General features: G+C 27.1%; 2 protein-coding genes across 8 annotated transcripts in view; both read right to left on the bottom strand.

Annotated features, from left to right (window-relative positions):
• The window catches only part of LOC127287716 (xaa-Pro aminopeptidase 1-like), a 31,693-nt gene extending 20,903 nt beyond the window's left edge, over positions 1-10,790 (bottom strand). Inside the window, exon 1 of the mRNA XM_051314798.1 lies at positions 10,204-10,790. Coding sequence (XP_051170755.1) covers positions 10,204-10,249 — 46 coding nt within the window. The 5' untranslated portion in view covers positions 10,250-10,790. The remainder of the gene's footprint in view (positions 1-10,203) is intronic.
• Positions 10,791-11,433: 643 nt separating this feature from the next.
• The window catches only part of LOC127287709 (mannosyl-oligosaccharide alpha-1,2-mannosidase IA), a 187,269-nt gene continuing 181,682 nt past the window's right edge, over positions 11,434-17,020 (bottom strand). For all 7 annotated transcript variants that reach the window (XM_051314786.1, XM_051314787.1, XM_051314789.1 and 4 more), the window contains 4 exons: positions 15,057-15,281; positions 14,756-14,970; positions 14,286-14,480; positions 11,434-13,958 (listed from right to left, as the gene is read on the bottom strand). In XM_051314786.1, coding sequence (XP_051170743.1) covers positions 13,836-13,958; positions 14,286-14,480; positions 14,756-14,970; positions 15,057-15,281 — 758 coding nt within the window. In that variant the 3' untranslated portion in view covers positions 11,434-13,835. The remainder of the gene's footprint in view (positions 13,959-14,285; positions 14,481-14,755; positions 14,971-15,056; positions 15,282-17,020) is intronic.

The raw sequence follows: 17,020 nt of genomic DNA, 5'->3' as shown, positions 1-17,020 counted from the left end.
TTAAGTAGTGCTAATTTTGTCTTCCCAACCTAACAATTTATAATTAAGAATCAGTGATATTTGCATATATATATAATAATGTAGATTATAATCTAAAAATTCCAATAGATTATTCTTCCATTAAAAAATATTTATACAAAAATAAATATTTTTTTAAATATAATTCCAATTTGCCTACAAATCGATATCGCTTTTATATGTATATATATTGTCCCGAGGGATTCTCAAACATGCGGACTACACCAACATAACAAATACAAATATAACCCCTCGGGACACACATTGCATATCGAACCACACATATATACATTGGGGTTGGCAATTCAAATAGAAGAAAAAAAAATATATAAAAATCCAATAAAAAAAAAGAGAAATATAAATGCCAACCCCTTTGGTTGTGTGGTATGAGTTGTGTGCGACCGGCTTTTGCTTTTTGCACCCTCTCTATCACCATGCGACCCTGTTCAGAGTGAGACGCGCGCCTGCTTAAGTGGCCTTGTGGCGGGGTGTTCCAAGTGCAACTACCTTGTCTCCAGGCGAAACGAGTCGGAAAGTCCTACCCGGAAAAAGATGCCAACGATGTTTTTTTCGACTTCTTCCGAGTACCGAAGCGTCGCGGATGCCCGCCATCGTGATAGGAATTCATCGGTTCGTGGAGCTTTTTCAATGATAAAACACCACCACCACCACCAACCCTCTAAACACCCTTCGAATACGAGGATCGATGAGCGAAATAGTAGGAGGGATGATGGCAGAAATGGATTTTCTATACCGCATACACACACACACACACACTACGTCAACAACGGCAGTTATTGGGGGTTGGAGAAAATTATTGGAAACAAGGAGGTCTTCATCGTTCAACCTCCTGATTAGGAACCCAGAATTACAACTAAGGTAATTAACTTGAAATGTATTAATAATTTTTTTTTTTTTTTGCCAAATATTTCTTTTCTTCACTGAGAAAAAATTATTATATAATCTTCAATTATCCTAATAGGATCATTAATTTTTAAAGAAATTTTAATAAAATATTCTTTTATAGTCTCCAAGTGTCTATAATCATTAAAAAATTAACAATATTTTTTTTTTCTAGACAAAATTTATCTTTGCTTTATCTATATATAATTTGAAATTTCAGACTTTTTACAGCTTCCGCAGAAGTGAACTGGTATATATGTATAAATATTCTTTTCAGAAATATGGGTTGAGTTTAAAAAGGGGATATAATAAAAAATATATTGACTCTCGATAACCAATAAATGGTAATACTTCGACAATCGAGAATAGGAATTCCCGATTGGTTCTTGGAGCCGGGCGTCATACGCTGCTAGAGGTTTCACTCCCAGTGAATATTCAACAAACCCTGGAGGAATACCAGAGCATAAAAAAAAATATTTTCCAGAAATATATATATAGAAGTAACTAAAATATATTTTTTATACAGTTTTACAAAAAATTAAACCCCAATTTTGAATGTTATCTAGAAATAATGGATTTTAAACTTCTTTTTATCTTTATTTATAATAGAAATATTAAAATCTATTTTAAAAATTCTTAAAGAAATATAAATGATAAACGAGGAAGATAAATAATTCGATGAGTGGAAACTCGACCGGAAATGAAGTAGGGATACATCGGGAAGCAGAAGGTCGAATCAATATTCAATATATATATTCAACTTCCGATTCTATGAAGGTAGATATCGAAGACTGCGGGTGCGCTCTTAGATCCAAATATCTCAAAATGTGTCAGCTTTCTCTTTGTACTGATTCGACCAATGAAATTGCGAACACTTTGTATTTATTGGAAAACAAGGGCGGTTTGGTACCAGGAAAACACGATAACGCTGGCGTTTGTTTTCAACCCCTCTGGTGTGTTAAGGGGGGTAGTCACCGAGGTGGCACAATCTCGTGTACATCTCACCCCCCTCTGACATATATACGAAACACTATAGTATGATATAGTCATCGACCGTTGCGGACCACCCTATGCGCGGGTAGTGAATGTAGAAAAGTTCTATATACCAGAATATGGTACACGGTATCGTTTTTTTTTTATTGAAATATACACGGTTTTTAATTTTTTAATACACGTTTTTTTTCAGATGCAGTAGTAGAAAAATCACCGATTCAATGTCCTTTAGGAAAAAAGGCAAGTTTTTTTAATGAAAACCAAATCGTAACAATAATTTGATCTACTCCCACTTATACATCATTAGAATCATAAGTTTTGCTATGGCTCAAATTGCGGGTAAATTTGTCATCCCTAAAATTGGCATAAAACGCCTTATCCGATCTAGGCCACAAGATATGAAGGTAAATTTCAACGCTTCTCAGGTTTGGTCCATATCGGGTGAGGCGTTTCAATGCAGTTCTTGTAGAAAACTCAATCGTATATAATAATGTTACAACCGTACAATTTTTATGTAGAATCTTTTTTTTATTTTTTATATCTACCTCTAAAATGGTGAAACTTTCTGAAATGTTACACTATACTACCACGATTTTCACGCTATGAGCAGCATAATAGCATATATATATGCTAAAGAAAATATGCGCATATAGCTGTAAATTGAAACGAGAATGTGTTATCTGTGATAAAGGCAGTAAATACAGTAGTAAGGAGGTCGCTGAAATAGATTTGCTTGATATTAGAGTAACATCAACTTTGCAGGTGTCTCTTTTTCTACATCAAATTACGTAATTGATGATTACTTTGTCATAAGACAGGAAGGGTTAGAACATACTAGGCACAAATCTATTAGGAGTACAGAAATCTAACGTTGGATATAAATCAACTTAAGTTTATCATTTATAAACTTTCAACATTTTTTTTTTTTATTCATCTAATCCATTAAGTAACATATAATTATTTTAGATCGATCATTATCTAATTATAATTATTTTAATTGTTTGGCAAATATAAATTTAAAATTGATATTTTTATCTATTAAAAAAAAATATGAATAAATGTATACTCAAATTAGGAAAAAAACTAATGTTGGTTTTTTTTTTTACTTTTTTAACGATTATATATTTTTAATTCAGTTTTATGATTAATTACACTATCTAATTTGGAAAAAAATGTAAAATTGTAAATATATAAATAAAAGGGGGGCGTAAATAACGGCTTGCAATTCCAATATTGTAGATGACGAAAGACGTCAACAGGAGTTCGAGCGTATTATTCAGGAAAACAGAAATGTTAGAAATATTGCTTTACACTTGCCTGTAACTAAATCCAGTTGCAATATGTTTACCTGATACCTGGCGCGACAAGTTTAAAAAAAAAGACGAGTCCAATAACATTGTCTAATCGAAACTAGCTAAATTCTCTTATACTTTTAAATAATATTTAAATATTTTCTCATTTGAAAATTTTTTTTTTCTTTAATTTTACTTTTTTTTAAAGAATTTGTTTATAAAATTTTCAAAAACAAAATGAGAATTAAATTCTTAATATTGTGTTTGATTTTTATATTTTCTGTTTATAGTTCCATTATTATTAAGGGTTTTTAAAGTTGAGGGAAAAAAAAATTAACAGTCTAGGGGGTAAGTAGAAAAAAAATTTTTTTTTTTGTTTATATTGGATAAGTGACAGAATTGCGTATCAGGGCCTTATGCGAGAAAAAGAGGGGGACTTATATGGTTAAGGATTCTAATTGGGGTGAACAATAGAGAACGAGAATTATTATCAGGGTCACATTCAACTCAGGAGGTCGAGGCGTGGGAGTTACTTGTACATGCCAATATCTTTAATCAATTTTCTCTTATTTTTTATTTTCATTTTAAGTCAATTTTCTTATATTTAATTATTAAAACAATTTTTTTTTTCTAAATTTTCACTTTAGGATTTGTTTTATAAAATGATTTTAATAAAAGGGAAAAATTAGATTAAAAAACTGAATATTTATTTTTGGTTTAAAAATGGGGTGATTTTTTTTTGTTCCTTTCGTTTGAAATTTTTTGAGATGTTAAATAATTGAGTTGATTGAACCCTTGACCTCGACCTCGAGGACAAAGGGCCTAAGGGGCAGTGCGTGGTTTTATCAAGGAAGCAGCCCCCGCAGGTGGTGAACTAAGGGCCCGAGAACACTGGGTGCATAAGTGGAGGAGTTCACCTGTGATGCACTTGCAGCGAGGATGAATGCACCACGAAATGGTGTGTTGTATTCACTATATATATATATGTATATACAGTCACCATATATAGATATGTGGTAGAAATACATGCATTGAGAGGGGATAGGCCTATGTTGCCTCACGCACTGCTAAACTGACGAAGATTATCGGGGTAACATGTTCTTCAAATATGTCTCTTTCCTTTAACTCCATTTTGGGCAAGTCCCATTTTCTGAATAGAATATTTAAAATTTAACATCGAAAATTAAAACACAATCTAAAATAAAATATTCTTTTTTTTTAATGTGAAATCTTGTCTAACATCTGATGGTTTTTTTGTTTAATAAGATTTACTTTCGGTATTTTAATTAGAGAAACTGAAAATACTTTTTTATATCTGAAAATGACTATTTTTGCAATTATTTGAATTATTATTTGTAATTAAATATAATTTTTTTTTCTCCCAAAAAATGAAGGAGGGAAATAATGAATAAAGTGCTAATGAAATTTATTCAAGAATATTGTGTGAATCAACAATGAACGATCCATGCCTATACAGTTGGCTAAATGTGCCACCCCTTGTTGTTCATTCTTTCCTGATGTCTTGCACGTTTTTTCTTTGTTCAATGTTTCAGAATTTAACACCCATTATCGCTTTCACTCGCAAACGTTCTCGCTTGCTATCTCTGTATATATATATATAGAGAGAGAGAGAAGGAATACCAATTTTAAAAGAGATAACCGATAGTTCGAAAAAGGATAGTACGAGAATCAACTCTCGTACAGAAGTGATGCATGTCATGCAACCCTAATAAAGCATGTACTATCAAGATGAGCGTGAAATGTTCTTTGTTCATTCTAGAGTGCTTATGTACTCAGATATACTCTTCTTTCTCTTTTTAAAAAAAATGAAATTGCAAAATATGTTTCTTTAATAGGGATAATTTACAGATTTTCAGATTTACGTCTGAGATATTTATCATATTATTTAATTTAGATAGTAATTTTTTATTCAGGTGTACAGGAAAGGAAATATTTCGATACACTTTTTCTAAATAAAAAACAATTCCTTTCTGAATTAACAAATCCGAATCTTCCGTTTTAGGAAAAAAAAAAGTCTTAAAATCATGCTCTATTTAGAACTACTATTTTAGTATGTATTTGTAATTATTTAATTAGGAAAAAATTATTTTCAATTTAACTTAAAACCCTTTATTCTCTATGTCCGAGAATTGCGGACGCTTGACCGCTTCGAGACAATGGTGATGAGAACCTGAATCAAGAGAGGAACCAGGATTTCAGAAAGTTCTCATAGTACTATAGAACTTTAGTTTTATTATAATTTAACCATAGCTATGTATATATAATACTTATTGAATAAATTATACTCCAAATGGTTTAAATATGAAATTTATTTTATAGCAACTGCCAAACTAATTTTGAATGTTAAACCCCTTTATAAAATATCTGCAATGAATTAGAAGCATCAATTTATATTTTCAATTTCTCAATTTGAAAATCTATTTTCAGTTTCTTTATTATGATAATTTTAAATCTAGTTATATATATCTATATGAAATTTGAAAGATGACATTAATCATTTGTTTTCATTTTCTATTTGATTTATTTTTATATTAATAAAATGAGGATAAAAATCTTCCTATACAGTTTACTGTATTAAATAATAAATTGTGTGAAATTTTTTTTTCTGTGAAAATAATAATTATACAAGTGATATTTTTTTATAAATAAAAATGGCATATAGAAAAAAAAGAAGCCTTTACTGTGCTGCAACTTCACAATGAAGAGTACAAGGTATATAGGAAGAGAGTGTGGATGAAGATCCCGCAAGCATCACAGACAACATTTTCTATACCAACACACAAATACAATATATATACATATATATATATATATGTATATAGTTAGGGTGAAATAATGGAGGGAATGGCATCAGGTCCTGAACATATATACACCAAATACAACTAAGCTAGAGATTAGGTAACGGATTAGAGGAAAATAGACCTAGAACCATCTTTAGTTATCCGTCGTTTGTTGGTAAACTTAAGTTTAGAAATAGCCGGAGAACAGAAGATACGAAGAGGTATATTCGCTTGAACTAAGCTCTAAACATACCTGTTCAGCCTCCGTAGGTATGCCAACCTGTCTACTGAATGAGAATGTATTGACCATGTACACTCCGCATAGAAGAGCTATATATATATATACAAAATCCATACATTTGAAACTGATCTATCACAATTTCTTTATTTCCATCACAAGTATTTTTTTTTCAAGAATTACAAATACTTTTCTAATTGTTCCTAATTAATTTTCATCAAAAAAAAATCTCTTCATTGATATACAATCATCAAATTATTTTGATTGTCAATTTGAAAAAGATGTCAATTGTTAATAGAAAAATTCTGTAAAAATAATTTAAAATCTTTTAATAAAAATTGTTGACGGAACTGTTTTTATATGATAATAAATTTTACATTTATATTTGTTATTTAATAGTTATTAATATTTATTAAAAATAAAAATACAGAGGGAGAGAGAGAGAGGGAGAGAAAGAGAAACAAAAAATTTGTAGAAAGTTTAAATAATTAAAAAAGAAATAAAAATTATTCCATCACGTTGACGATTGGTTTTTGTTTTGAAGAAAGAGAGAGAGTCATTATAACTCAGCCTACACTTGTTTCGTTTGGTTTCTCGGCGCCCCTTTCTCACAAGATAACAGAATAGTTGAGGAGCATAGGAAAACAGTTTCATACTAACTCAACAGGTGGTTATTCCATATGTGTATATACCAACACTTAGCATTGAAACTTCTCTGTTCACATGGGAGGTATATATAATATGAATGTTATATTTAATTAGGAAAACATATATTTTTGTTGATATTTTATACATTTAATCTATACAGTCACGTTTGACGAATGTAAGAATTATTTCTACAAGAGAAAAAGACTAATTTGCAAACTAATTTTTTTTATTTTTAATAATTTTGTTTTGAAAAAAAAATAATCACAGAAAAGTGAGGTTATGTAAATTATTTAAAAAAATATAATTTAATTTTCGAAAAAAATTGTAGACAAAATACATATCTCTGTGTTATTTTTAACTTGGATGCAACATGAGAAAATAATTTATTAGAAAACCAAATCGTAAATGCACTTAGAAATATTTATTATCTCTTTTTCCATGACAGAAAGATCTATGTTTAGATATATATATAAAGTAGAAAAGTATGTTGTTGTTTGTTATATTTTTATCAACGTTGAATGATACAACCAGGGGGTTATAAACTAGAAAATCAAATCGTAACATAACCTCAAAAAATAAAAAGTATATATAATAAAATTGTATCAACTTTTATTAAACTGATGGGTGAGAAATCGACTAGAAATTTAATTTAATGCACGACACATTTCAATTATATTACAGTCGTAAATATAAACATAAAATTATTATTCAAAATTTCATTGTAATGCATTAATGATTCATCTTATGGATGTTCGAAAATGTAACTATTTAATTTATTGAGCTTGTTTCACTGAATGTCGTCGTTCCATTTAGAAACCAGGAAGTTCAGTTTAAGCAAAGCTGCGGTCGATGCTCCGGTGTAATAATATATATCTCATGTAGTATATTTGTGACTAAAATTTTTTTTTCTACTTTTGTATAAACATGGATATAAATAGTTTCAATTTCAAGGTTAATTTTAAAATTTATTATTTTCAAAGAAATAATTTTTTTATTATATTTTATTATAAGTTTAACAAAATAGTTTTTTATTTTTGATTTCGCGATTTACTCTCTATATGCAACAGGCGCAGAAAAAGTGTTTTATTTCGTAATCTAGATTAAAAAAAAAAGTGTACCAACTTATTTCAATGACAAGACAATTCATTAACTGGTTTTCTGGAGGATAATTTAAATAAAAATTCTCGTTTCTAATATATATAATTAATTCCATCTTCCGAGTTTAATACCAGAAGACAAACCTGTTTTTTTTTCTTCTTTTTTTAAGATAAATGATTCGTAATTGTGAAATTCTTTCATTATTTACATATTTGAAAAATAAATGCTTTTTTTATAAAAGAAAGAAATTAATGTATAAAATTCCATTTACTTTTTTAATGTGTGTTCTTGTTTCTAATGGATTAATAAAAATTAACATTTTAAGACCTTTATTGATTTATAATAGAACTTATTTTATTCTAAAGAATATAATATATCTAATAAAAATTTTTGTATCAATTATAATACTATATTTTTTTTCCAAAATTAAATTAGACTATATAATTTTAAAGTGTAGGCTGAAAATAATTGTATAGTCGATTCACTCGATTTCTAGTGGACATATGTGAGACGAATCTGAAATATTTTGTGACCAGTTCTCTTGGAACTTTACAAGATTTAAATAAACAAGTGGACACTAGAAATATATTTCCGAGAATAGATTATACTGTATTTTAAAAAAAAAATAACACACTTTTTGATTTTTTTTTAGTTACAATTTTGGGAAATTGTTTTAATTTTTTAATAAAATAGTTTTTTTTCTCTTTTTTCAGATGCAGTAGCAGAAAAATCACCGATTTAATGTCCTTTAGGAAAAAAGGCAAAGTATTATATTAGAAAACTAAATCGTAACAATAATTTTATCTATATACTCCCACTTACTAGAATTAACAATTGAAAAATCAAAAAAACATAGAAATATTATATTTAAAAAAATTCTCTTATAAAAAATTTTTTATTCTGAGTTAAAAAATGCTGTTTATAATAAATATTTCAATAAAATGAGGAATTTTTTATTTTGGAGAAAGTATAACGCGTTCTTTCGAAGGTTGGGGTAAATTTAGAAACCGCGAGTAATTGTATGTGGAACAAAATGTATCGTCAACAAAGATATTTCCTGACACTTTTTGACTTATATATATACATATATATTATATATAGTTTTAGAAATTTTAATAATAAAATTATTTTAATTTATTAATGACTATTAAAATTCGAGTAAAGATTAAAAGAGATAATAAAAATGCATTAAGAATGTTGAAAATTTATTTGACTAATGTTTGTAGTAATGTGGAAATTAAAAAAACAAAAACCAATACACATCTGACAAGTGAATGAACTATGCGTTAAAGCGCGATGTGTAAATAAACTGATTTCAACACAACTTCCTTCCTACCAATCAAAATGTTGTAAACCCTCATCAAAAAATTTAACAAAACGAAAGTTTTCCTTATTATAAAGCTATTAGTATAAAAAAAAAATTATAAATACTAATGAAAATTTAGTATTTATTTTTTGTTCCATTATTCCAAAAGAAATAATTAACCTCTGTCTTAGCAGATATGTAAAATATTGAAACTATTTTAAGAAAACTTTAAAAAAAATTTCTCTACAAAAAAAAATTGTAATTAACATTTTCCAAAAGTTAATCACATACTTCTGACAGATTTTGATGTATGTTGTATATAATTAATCTTCTAAAAATTCCAGAGCACATATATAAAGAAAAGAAAAAAAAAAGTAAAAACAATCGAGAATCAATACCAAATTTTTTTTTCAAAAACGAATTTTAATATTTAAAATTCTTTACTACATATGGAAATAGAAATTCTTTTATTTTATTATAAAAATTGTTTGCGAGATAAATAATTTTTGTGAATTTAAATTAGTGTTTCTTTTCTATATATTTAAAAGAATGAGAACGTTATTAATTGTGGAAATATTAATGACGTTGTTTTTATGACTACAATAAAAATAATAAAAAGGGGAGATTGTCCATGACATATAGCGAAGGATGTGACATTGAACTTAACAAGGTAATAACTATTATTCACATCTCGTTTAAATAAAAAAAAAAAAAAATTTTCCCACTCTTTTTATAAAATTAAATAAAAAAAATCATTTAAAAATTTTTTTATCAACACTCAAGATTAATTTCTCGAATAAGAAAAATAAAGGAAATTTTTTATGAAAAAAATTAATCCCAAAGAACCTTTGTATAATTAAATTTAATGGTTTAAAACATTTTTTTTTTTGTTTTGGTCACACTCACCAATTAGACAAATTGCTATAATTAATTGAATTGCAGTTCCCTTCATATTTTTTCGTTTGTCCTTGATTTCTTGCACTTGTTAAAATACAGAAATTAAAAAATAAGGAAAAAGAGATGAAGGTTAAAATTGACATCCACAAATATCAGTTTAACTTTTCACATCCATGGAAGGGAGCACAAATTTTTTTTTTTTTTTTTTTTCTAAAAAATCAAACTTTCATAAACACGAATCACCCTTATATTTTTAGACGATCACTTTTCACTTATATACACAATCTACCAAGAATTGAAGAACAGGAAGATTTCAATTTAAAATTTCATGAATCATTTTCAATAATTTTTTATAAATAAAATTTCATTTAATTTCCATTATTTTTTTAAAATTTGTTTTAATATTAAAATTTTCGATTAAAAAGTTTGAAAACTCTAAAAAAAAAAAGGTTCAAAAAAATTTTTTTAAATTAATTTTTTTCTTTTTCAGTTATCACAATCATTGAAGAAAAGTGTACGCGAGGTAAAGAAGAAGAGCGTTATGAGCGCTTCGCGAGATCGGACATATCTGGTCTATTGGCCTAGTGTCTGACACTCTTGTATTAAAGTATATAGACATTCACAACTTTCTGCGTTCACCACAGTCACAAATTCAGGCGTCGTCCCTCTTCAATTCTCTACATAGATATATATATATGTGTCCCACGAGTCTCATCTTCACAGACACTTACTCTTTTAACTGGGGTTCATCTCCACCTCCACATTGGGCGAAGAATATATATTCTTCCCCTTCTATAAAGTCAAATGTATGATATTTTTGAACATCCACTAACCGCATAAATATCTTTCACATATGAAAGAATCATATACACGAAAAGTCAAGAGAGGATCAAGAATTGCATAATTTTCACTTCTACACATAAAATTTTTTTCCTATTTTTTTTACAGATATTCAAACAATGTATAATCTTCTTCTTTTATTTTTCAGATGCAGCAGAAGGATCATTGGGAAAATTAGTATTTTGAAGACCAATCAGTATTTACGGATTATTGGCAACTATAGGTGCGCCATCTTTTGGATATCCATAATCAAAATTACAATTTTGATGTCAAAAAAACGTTTTTTAATGAAAACTAAATCGTAACACTTGTAAATTTTTTTCATCAACATCAGTAACAGTCAGAAAATCTTAAAAAAAATGGATTAGGAATAACTGATAAAAAAAATGCAACTAAAGATAATATATTATCAATATTTATTTAATTCATTCATGATAGTGTAATTAATCACATAATATTAAAGTAACCCAATTATTGCTACCGCATATATTCATATTTACAATATTGAAATTATTCGTCGCACAATTTATTTTATGGTATAATTTTTAGAGTCAAATTTATTTTTTCTTTTAATAAAATTTTTTATTCCAAACCTTTTTTTTTTCTCAAATCAAAAACGTGTATAAAATGTGATTGTTAAAAAAACAAACTTGAATAAACATCGCTTTTAAATTTTTCATTAATCATACATATATATATTGCTATTTTAATTGAAAAATTATATATTTAATGTTTATTCAAGTTGTTTATTGTACATTTTCATTCAATTTATTTTTTTTTTTTTTTAATAGAAAGAAACGCGTGAAATTTACGTATTACGTTCATACCCATAATCCCGTTTTACTTATAATTGTGAAAAATAAAATACTTTAGTTAACAATAAATTATTAAATATCTATTCACAGGAGTATGTATAAGTTGTCTAGAAAAAAAAATTAAAATAATCATCACCTCATTCATAAATGTTATCGTTACTTTTTTTTTTCCTGTCGCTTTCATTATATTATCGCATAGACACAATCTAAATGGTATAGTAATTGTATTCATAAGTTATATTTAACAGTTTACAAAAATTGTTAATTTACTCCGGTTTTTTTTCTGGGAATATGACTAAAAAAAAAAAATCTTACATTTACTTTATGCTCAAAAGTGATGCGTTAATTAATGAACCAGTCGTTTTGCATAATTCTCGAGTGCATTATAAATTTTTGAAAAAAATTCTACTTGTAAATATTTTTGCAAAGAACAACAAATACCAATAATTTGATGATTAAAAAAAAAGTGTTTCAATTTTTGTAAATATTCTCCTTGGCATATATTTTTTTTTCAACACTCATAACAAAATTCGTAATTATATATTAAGTAATTCACAGGCCCTAAGTCGCTGTTAATTTGTTTTTTTTTCCGTTACTATTATATGATTGGTTATCAAAATTATCTGATAACATTTCTTTGAAATAGTACACGTGCGTAAAAATAAACAAATTATGTGCAATTTAATTATATATCTCTCACTTCTCTCATCTTCCAGTCTTAGAAAGAGAAAAAAAAAAATTTTTTTTTCATTAACTGGAAGAGAAATGCGTTAAATGGAAATTAAAAATGAAAAAATAATTCCAAACATTGCTGGAAATTTCAAATTTTGTTTTAAAAGTGTAAAATTACAAAATTTCAAATGTATAATATTTTGTACGAAGAAAAAAGAAATTGAAAAATTTTATGCAACAGCGAAGAAATTTGATATATAATGTCATTTCAACTTGACGCATTTCTCAATTGGGTTTTATTTTTTTCCTTTTGCCTGAAATATATGTCAGGCTTACATTTTTTTTTTTTTCGCTAAATCGCATATAGAATATGACTTTCTTTAAATCTTTCAATATATATATACAATTCTATTCGCATGACATACTTTTCACTGATTATTATGTGCTACATTATTACAACAACAAAAAAAAAAGAAAATGACTCACAGTTTTGTTATACAAGAAAAACTCGCATTTTTACATATTACACTAGATGACAAAACTTTAAACAAAATGTTTTATTTTAATATAGACGAAGCGATCATAGGAATTGACTAAATATTATTAGCTTCTAGGCAGTCGTTTGTAGCTTTAATTTTATTTTTTGGAAGAAAAATATATTTATGAAATGTGCATGTGTAAAATAATAGTTAAAACTTAATTCTAAAGAATAAAATAATGAAGGAAGACGATGATTATTTTTTTTTTTGTTAACAAATGCAGTAATTATCATCGACTACCTAAATAACTATTTATAGAATGATAGCTCGTCAATTTATAGTCACGAAAAAAACATTAACGAAAAAATACAAAAACAAACATCTACACATAAAACAAATTTTTACAAATAAATTCATTAATGACAAAATGGAATTTTGGGAACAATAAAACACTCACACACTTACAATATTTTTTTTTCACTTTCTCGCTATTTACAATGCAGACTTAAATATCGACCTTTTTTTGCTACTTTAATAAAGTAGTTACTTTTTTTTTTTTTTTTTTTGTATAATTATTCTACAAGAGAAATTATAACATCTGGCATTTGTTTGTCTATTATAGGTCGTTTCTCTTGATTGACTAATAACTCCAGTCAAGAACTCGTTTATCTAATTTGAGATAAATGAGTGTTTTCTTTTGCATAATTCCATCTTTGAATTGATGGAATAAAAGTCAAAGAATAATTCTGAAGATTTTCATTTTTTTTTTTTTTTTCATTAGTTCATATCAAAATTGCAATTGTTACTATTGTGATGCATCTATTTTTTTTTTTATTTATAAAGAAGAATGCGCACGATAATAAGGATTTCCTTTGATGGGAATAATGTGAGCTTCAGAATTAAAAACCCAATCGTCCAGACTTATTAAGGAATCATCGCTGAAGAGTAAATAGAGGTACTGCAAACAAAAAATAAAGAGGAATATTATAATGAAATTGTAAATTAATTTACTAATTGTAAATAATTATTTAATTCAAATTCTAGACAGGGGTACAAAAGTACCCCAGAGAAAATTCAAACTACGGCCCTGGTTCCGTAACTGTTATGGCGGTACTCTAACCTTAATTTCAGTTTAGTTATCGAATAATTTTTCACCTAGCGGCGATTATTTACTTTTATAATAACTGGTGGTAATTAAAAAAAATTTAAAAAAAATTTAATTTTAAAAAAATTTTATGTTTTATTAAAAAGGTTTTTCTTTCTAATTTATTATTTTCCAATATACCTTGAGGGTTTCTGCAAAAAAATAACTTTGCTGGACGTCGTCCTTCGGTGAATCCACCGTGTAAACGTTTTGAAGTCCCGTGAATCCTCCAGGGACACGACAATGTTTTTCCAGTGCTTGAACAGCTTCCCATCCCCATTCTCTATATTTCTGATCCTTTGTCAAACGCCACAGTATAAAGTACGATTCAAACGTCTATAAAGAAAGAGATCAAAAAAATACTCATTAAAAAAGAAAATTAATAATCTTCGTACATTAATTGCACTTGAAGTTAAGAATTTTTTTTTTTACTTTAAAACGAACTAATTAAAGTTTGAAGCTAAAGATGATAAAAAAAACTAATAATAGACTGAATGGGTGAAGAAAAGGTGACAAAGTAATTTTGCAATTAAAAGATGGTTTCTTTTTTTATTATTAATTAGATGCAACAGGTTTATAATTGTTTTTTTAGTTTCTTTTTTTAAATTTACCTCGGGTCGTAAAATATAATATTTTTCTCCACTCTTCAAACTTCTTGCTTCATTGCCTTCGATAAAATGAAAAGTTTCAGGACCTAATTTTGTCGGTGTACGATCATACGATTCATGACATGTATGCGTCAATCCTTCGGCAATTTCCATATGTCTTATTCTCTTACTTTTTGTAAATTGATCCTGTGTTTTTGCACCCAATGCAAACATTCCACCTGAAATTAATTTTTATTTCCATTAATTTTGATATTTTTTTATTCTATATTGGTATAAAAAAAAAGGAATTTTTTTTTCTAATTACCAGCAAAACAAGCAAGATGACCCATTTTTCTATCCACTCGATCGAATTTCATATCAGAAACATAAGTCAATCCACCTGGGGATTTAAGAACCATGTGCTCTTCAATTGCATCCATTGCTTTTTCATACATTTCTTTAGCTTCAACATCGGTTTTTCCCGATTGAATGTATGCTTTTAGAAGATATTCATAAAAACTGTCTCCTAAGGCTCCCAATGACATGTGTTCTGAAAAAAAAATTTAATTATAAATCTATTTAAAAAAAAAAATCAATATCAAAGTGTAAATAAAAGAAAACAGAATTGAAGTGACATATAGGAGTGAGTAAATTATGGGTCTGAAAAGGGAAGAAAAAAAAATTGACCTTCCACTACCGTGACCTGACTCAACGATAAATTTCAGAGCGATTACAGAGGCGAACTGTTACTGCTAATTTATTCAGCTACCGAATAAATAAGAACGTCGTGGTTCCTTTATATACATATATAACAAGATTCTTACTCTTTTGTATTCCTTTGAATACTTTTTTCCCCCCTTTTTTAACTTCATTTGACCTAAATTATCACAAATGAATCAAAAATTGTATAATTTTCACTTGTACTCATGAAATTCTTTTTCTATTTTTTTACAGATATCCGAAAAGATATGCATAATCTTTTTCTTTTATTTTTCAGATACAGCAGAAGGATCATTGGGAAAATTAGTATTTTGAAGACCAAACAGTATTTATTGATTATTGGTAATAGGTGCGCCATCTTTTGGATATCCATAATCAAAACTACAATTTTGACGCCAAAAAAAGGTTTTTTAATGAAAACTAAATCGTAACACTTGTAAATTTTTTTCATCAACATCAGTAACAGTCAGAAAATCATCAATAAAAAAAATGGATTAGGAATAACTGATAAAAAAAATCAAAACTAAAAATAATATACTATCAATATTTATTTAATTCATTCATGTTTAGTGTAATTAATTATATAATATTAAAGTAACCCCTAAAATTATCACAAATTATATAATTGCTTCCCACATTTTTATTTAGAGCTTAAATTTTATCACTAAATAAAAAAAAAAAAAACCCCCCATTTACTTTATACAGAGAGTACATGTGTGTACAATATTTTCATGCAATTATTGGCAATATTAATGAATTCCATGATTAACTGAATTGCAATCAGCAATAGTCTCTCCATACTAATTATAAAATTATAATTTTAGCTTATTCATAAATCACGAATAAAATGATAAATTACAGATAATTTTATTTAAATTTTATTTTATTTACTGAAAAATTTTTCATCAAAAAATATGGATTTTTTAAAATAATTTTTAAAATTTATTTAAAATTTCTATAAAATTTTATTTATTTATTAATTTATTTAAAAAATCTTCTGTGTAATAAATAAAAAATTGTCTCTTTTTTGTGAATATTAAATTTTCAAAATTATATATGAAGGGCTTTCTCCTTTTGAAGTTGACGTATTTATTATCCTCCGCAAACGCAAAAAACTGCGTTTTCAATATTACTCGCTGAATATTTTAACAAAATGTGTACAACGCGAAGAATTTAAATTAAATTCCATTGTTCAGACGCGAAAAATGCTGGTGAAATTGGAAGTTTGCCAGGTAAGATGCAGAAAGAAAGAGGAAGATATATATATATATATATATATATTCAATTTCATGTCGACTCAAGTACCAATATCACGTAAAGTTGAAAACTTTATTAAAAACTTTGTCAGCGGATGATGGATAAATATTGCGGTTTCAGAAAAATGTAACCTTTATTTACTGTACAGAATTTCTTTCAATATAATATCGTTCACTCTCTTTTTTTACTCTTTGCACAAAAAAAAACATCTAGAGTTCAAGAAATCACCTTCAGATTGAAAAGAATTTTTCCTTTTAGAACTTTTACAATATAAAAAAAATATCACTATCAATATTATTATATTTCACAGAT

Source organism: Leptopilina boulardi, unplaced genomic scaffold, assembly GCF_019393585.1.
Source record: "Leptopilina boulardi isolate dan_hultmark-lab unplaced genomic scaffold, ZJU_Lbou_2.1 LbouV2_372, whole genome shotgun sequence".
Classification (NCBI taxonomy): Eukaryota; Metazoa; Arthropoda; class Insecta; order Hymenoptera; family Figitidae; genus Leptopilina; species Leptopilina boulardi.
The sequence above is the reverse complement of the archived record's forward strand: the minus strand, read 5'-3'. Positions and strand labels throughout refer to the sequence as shown.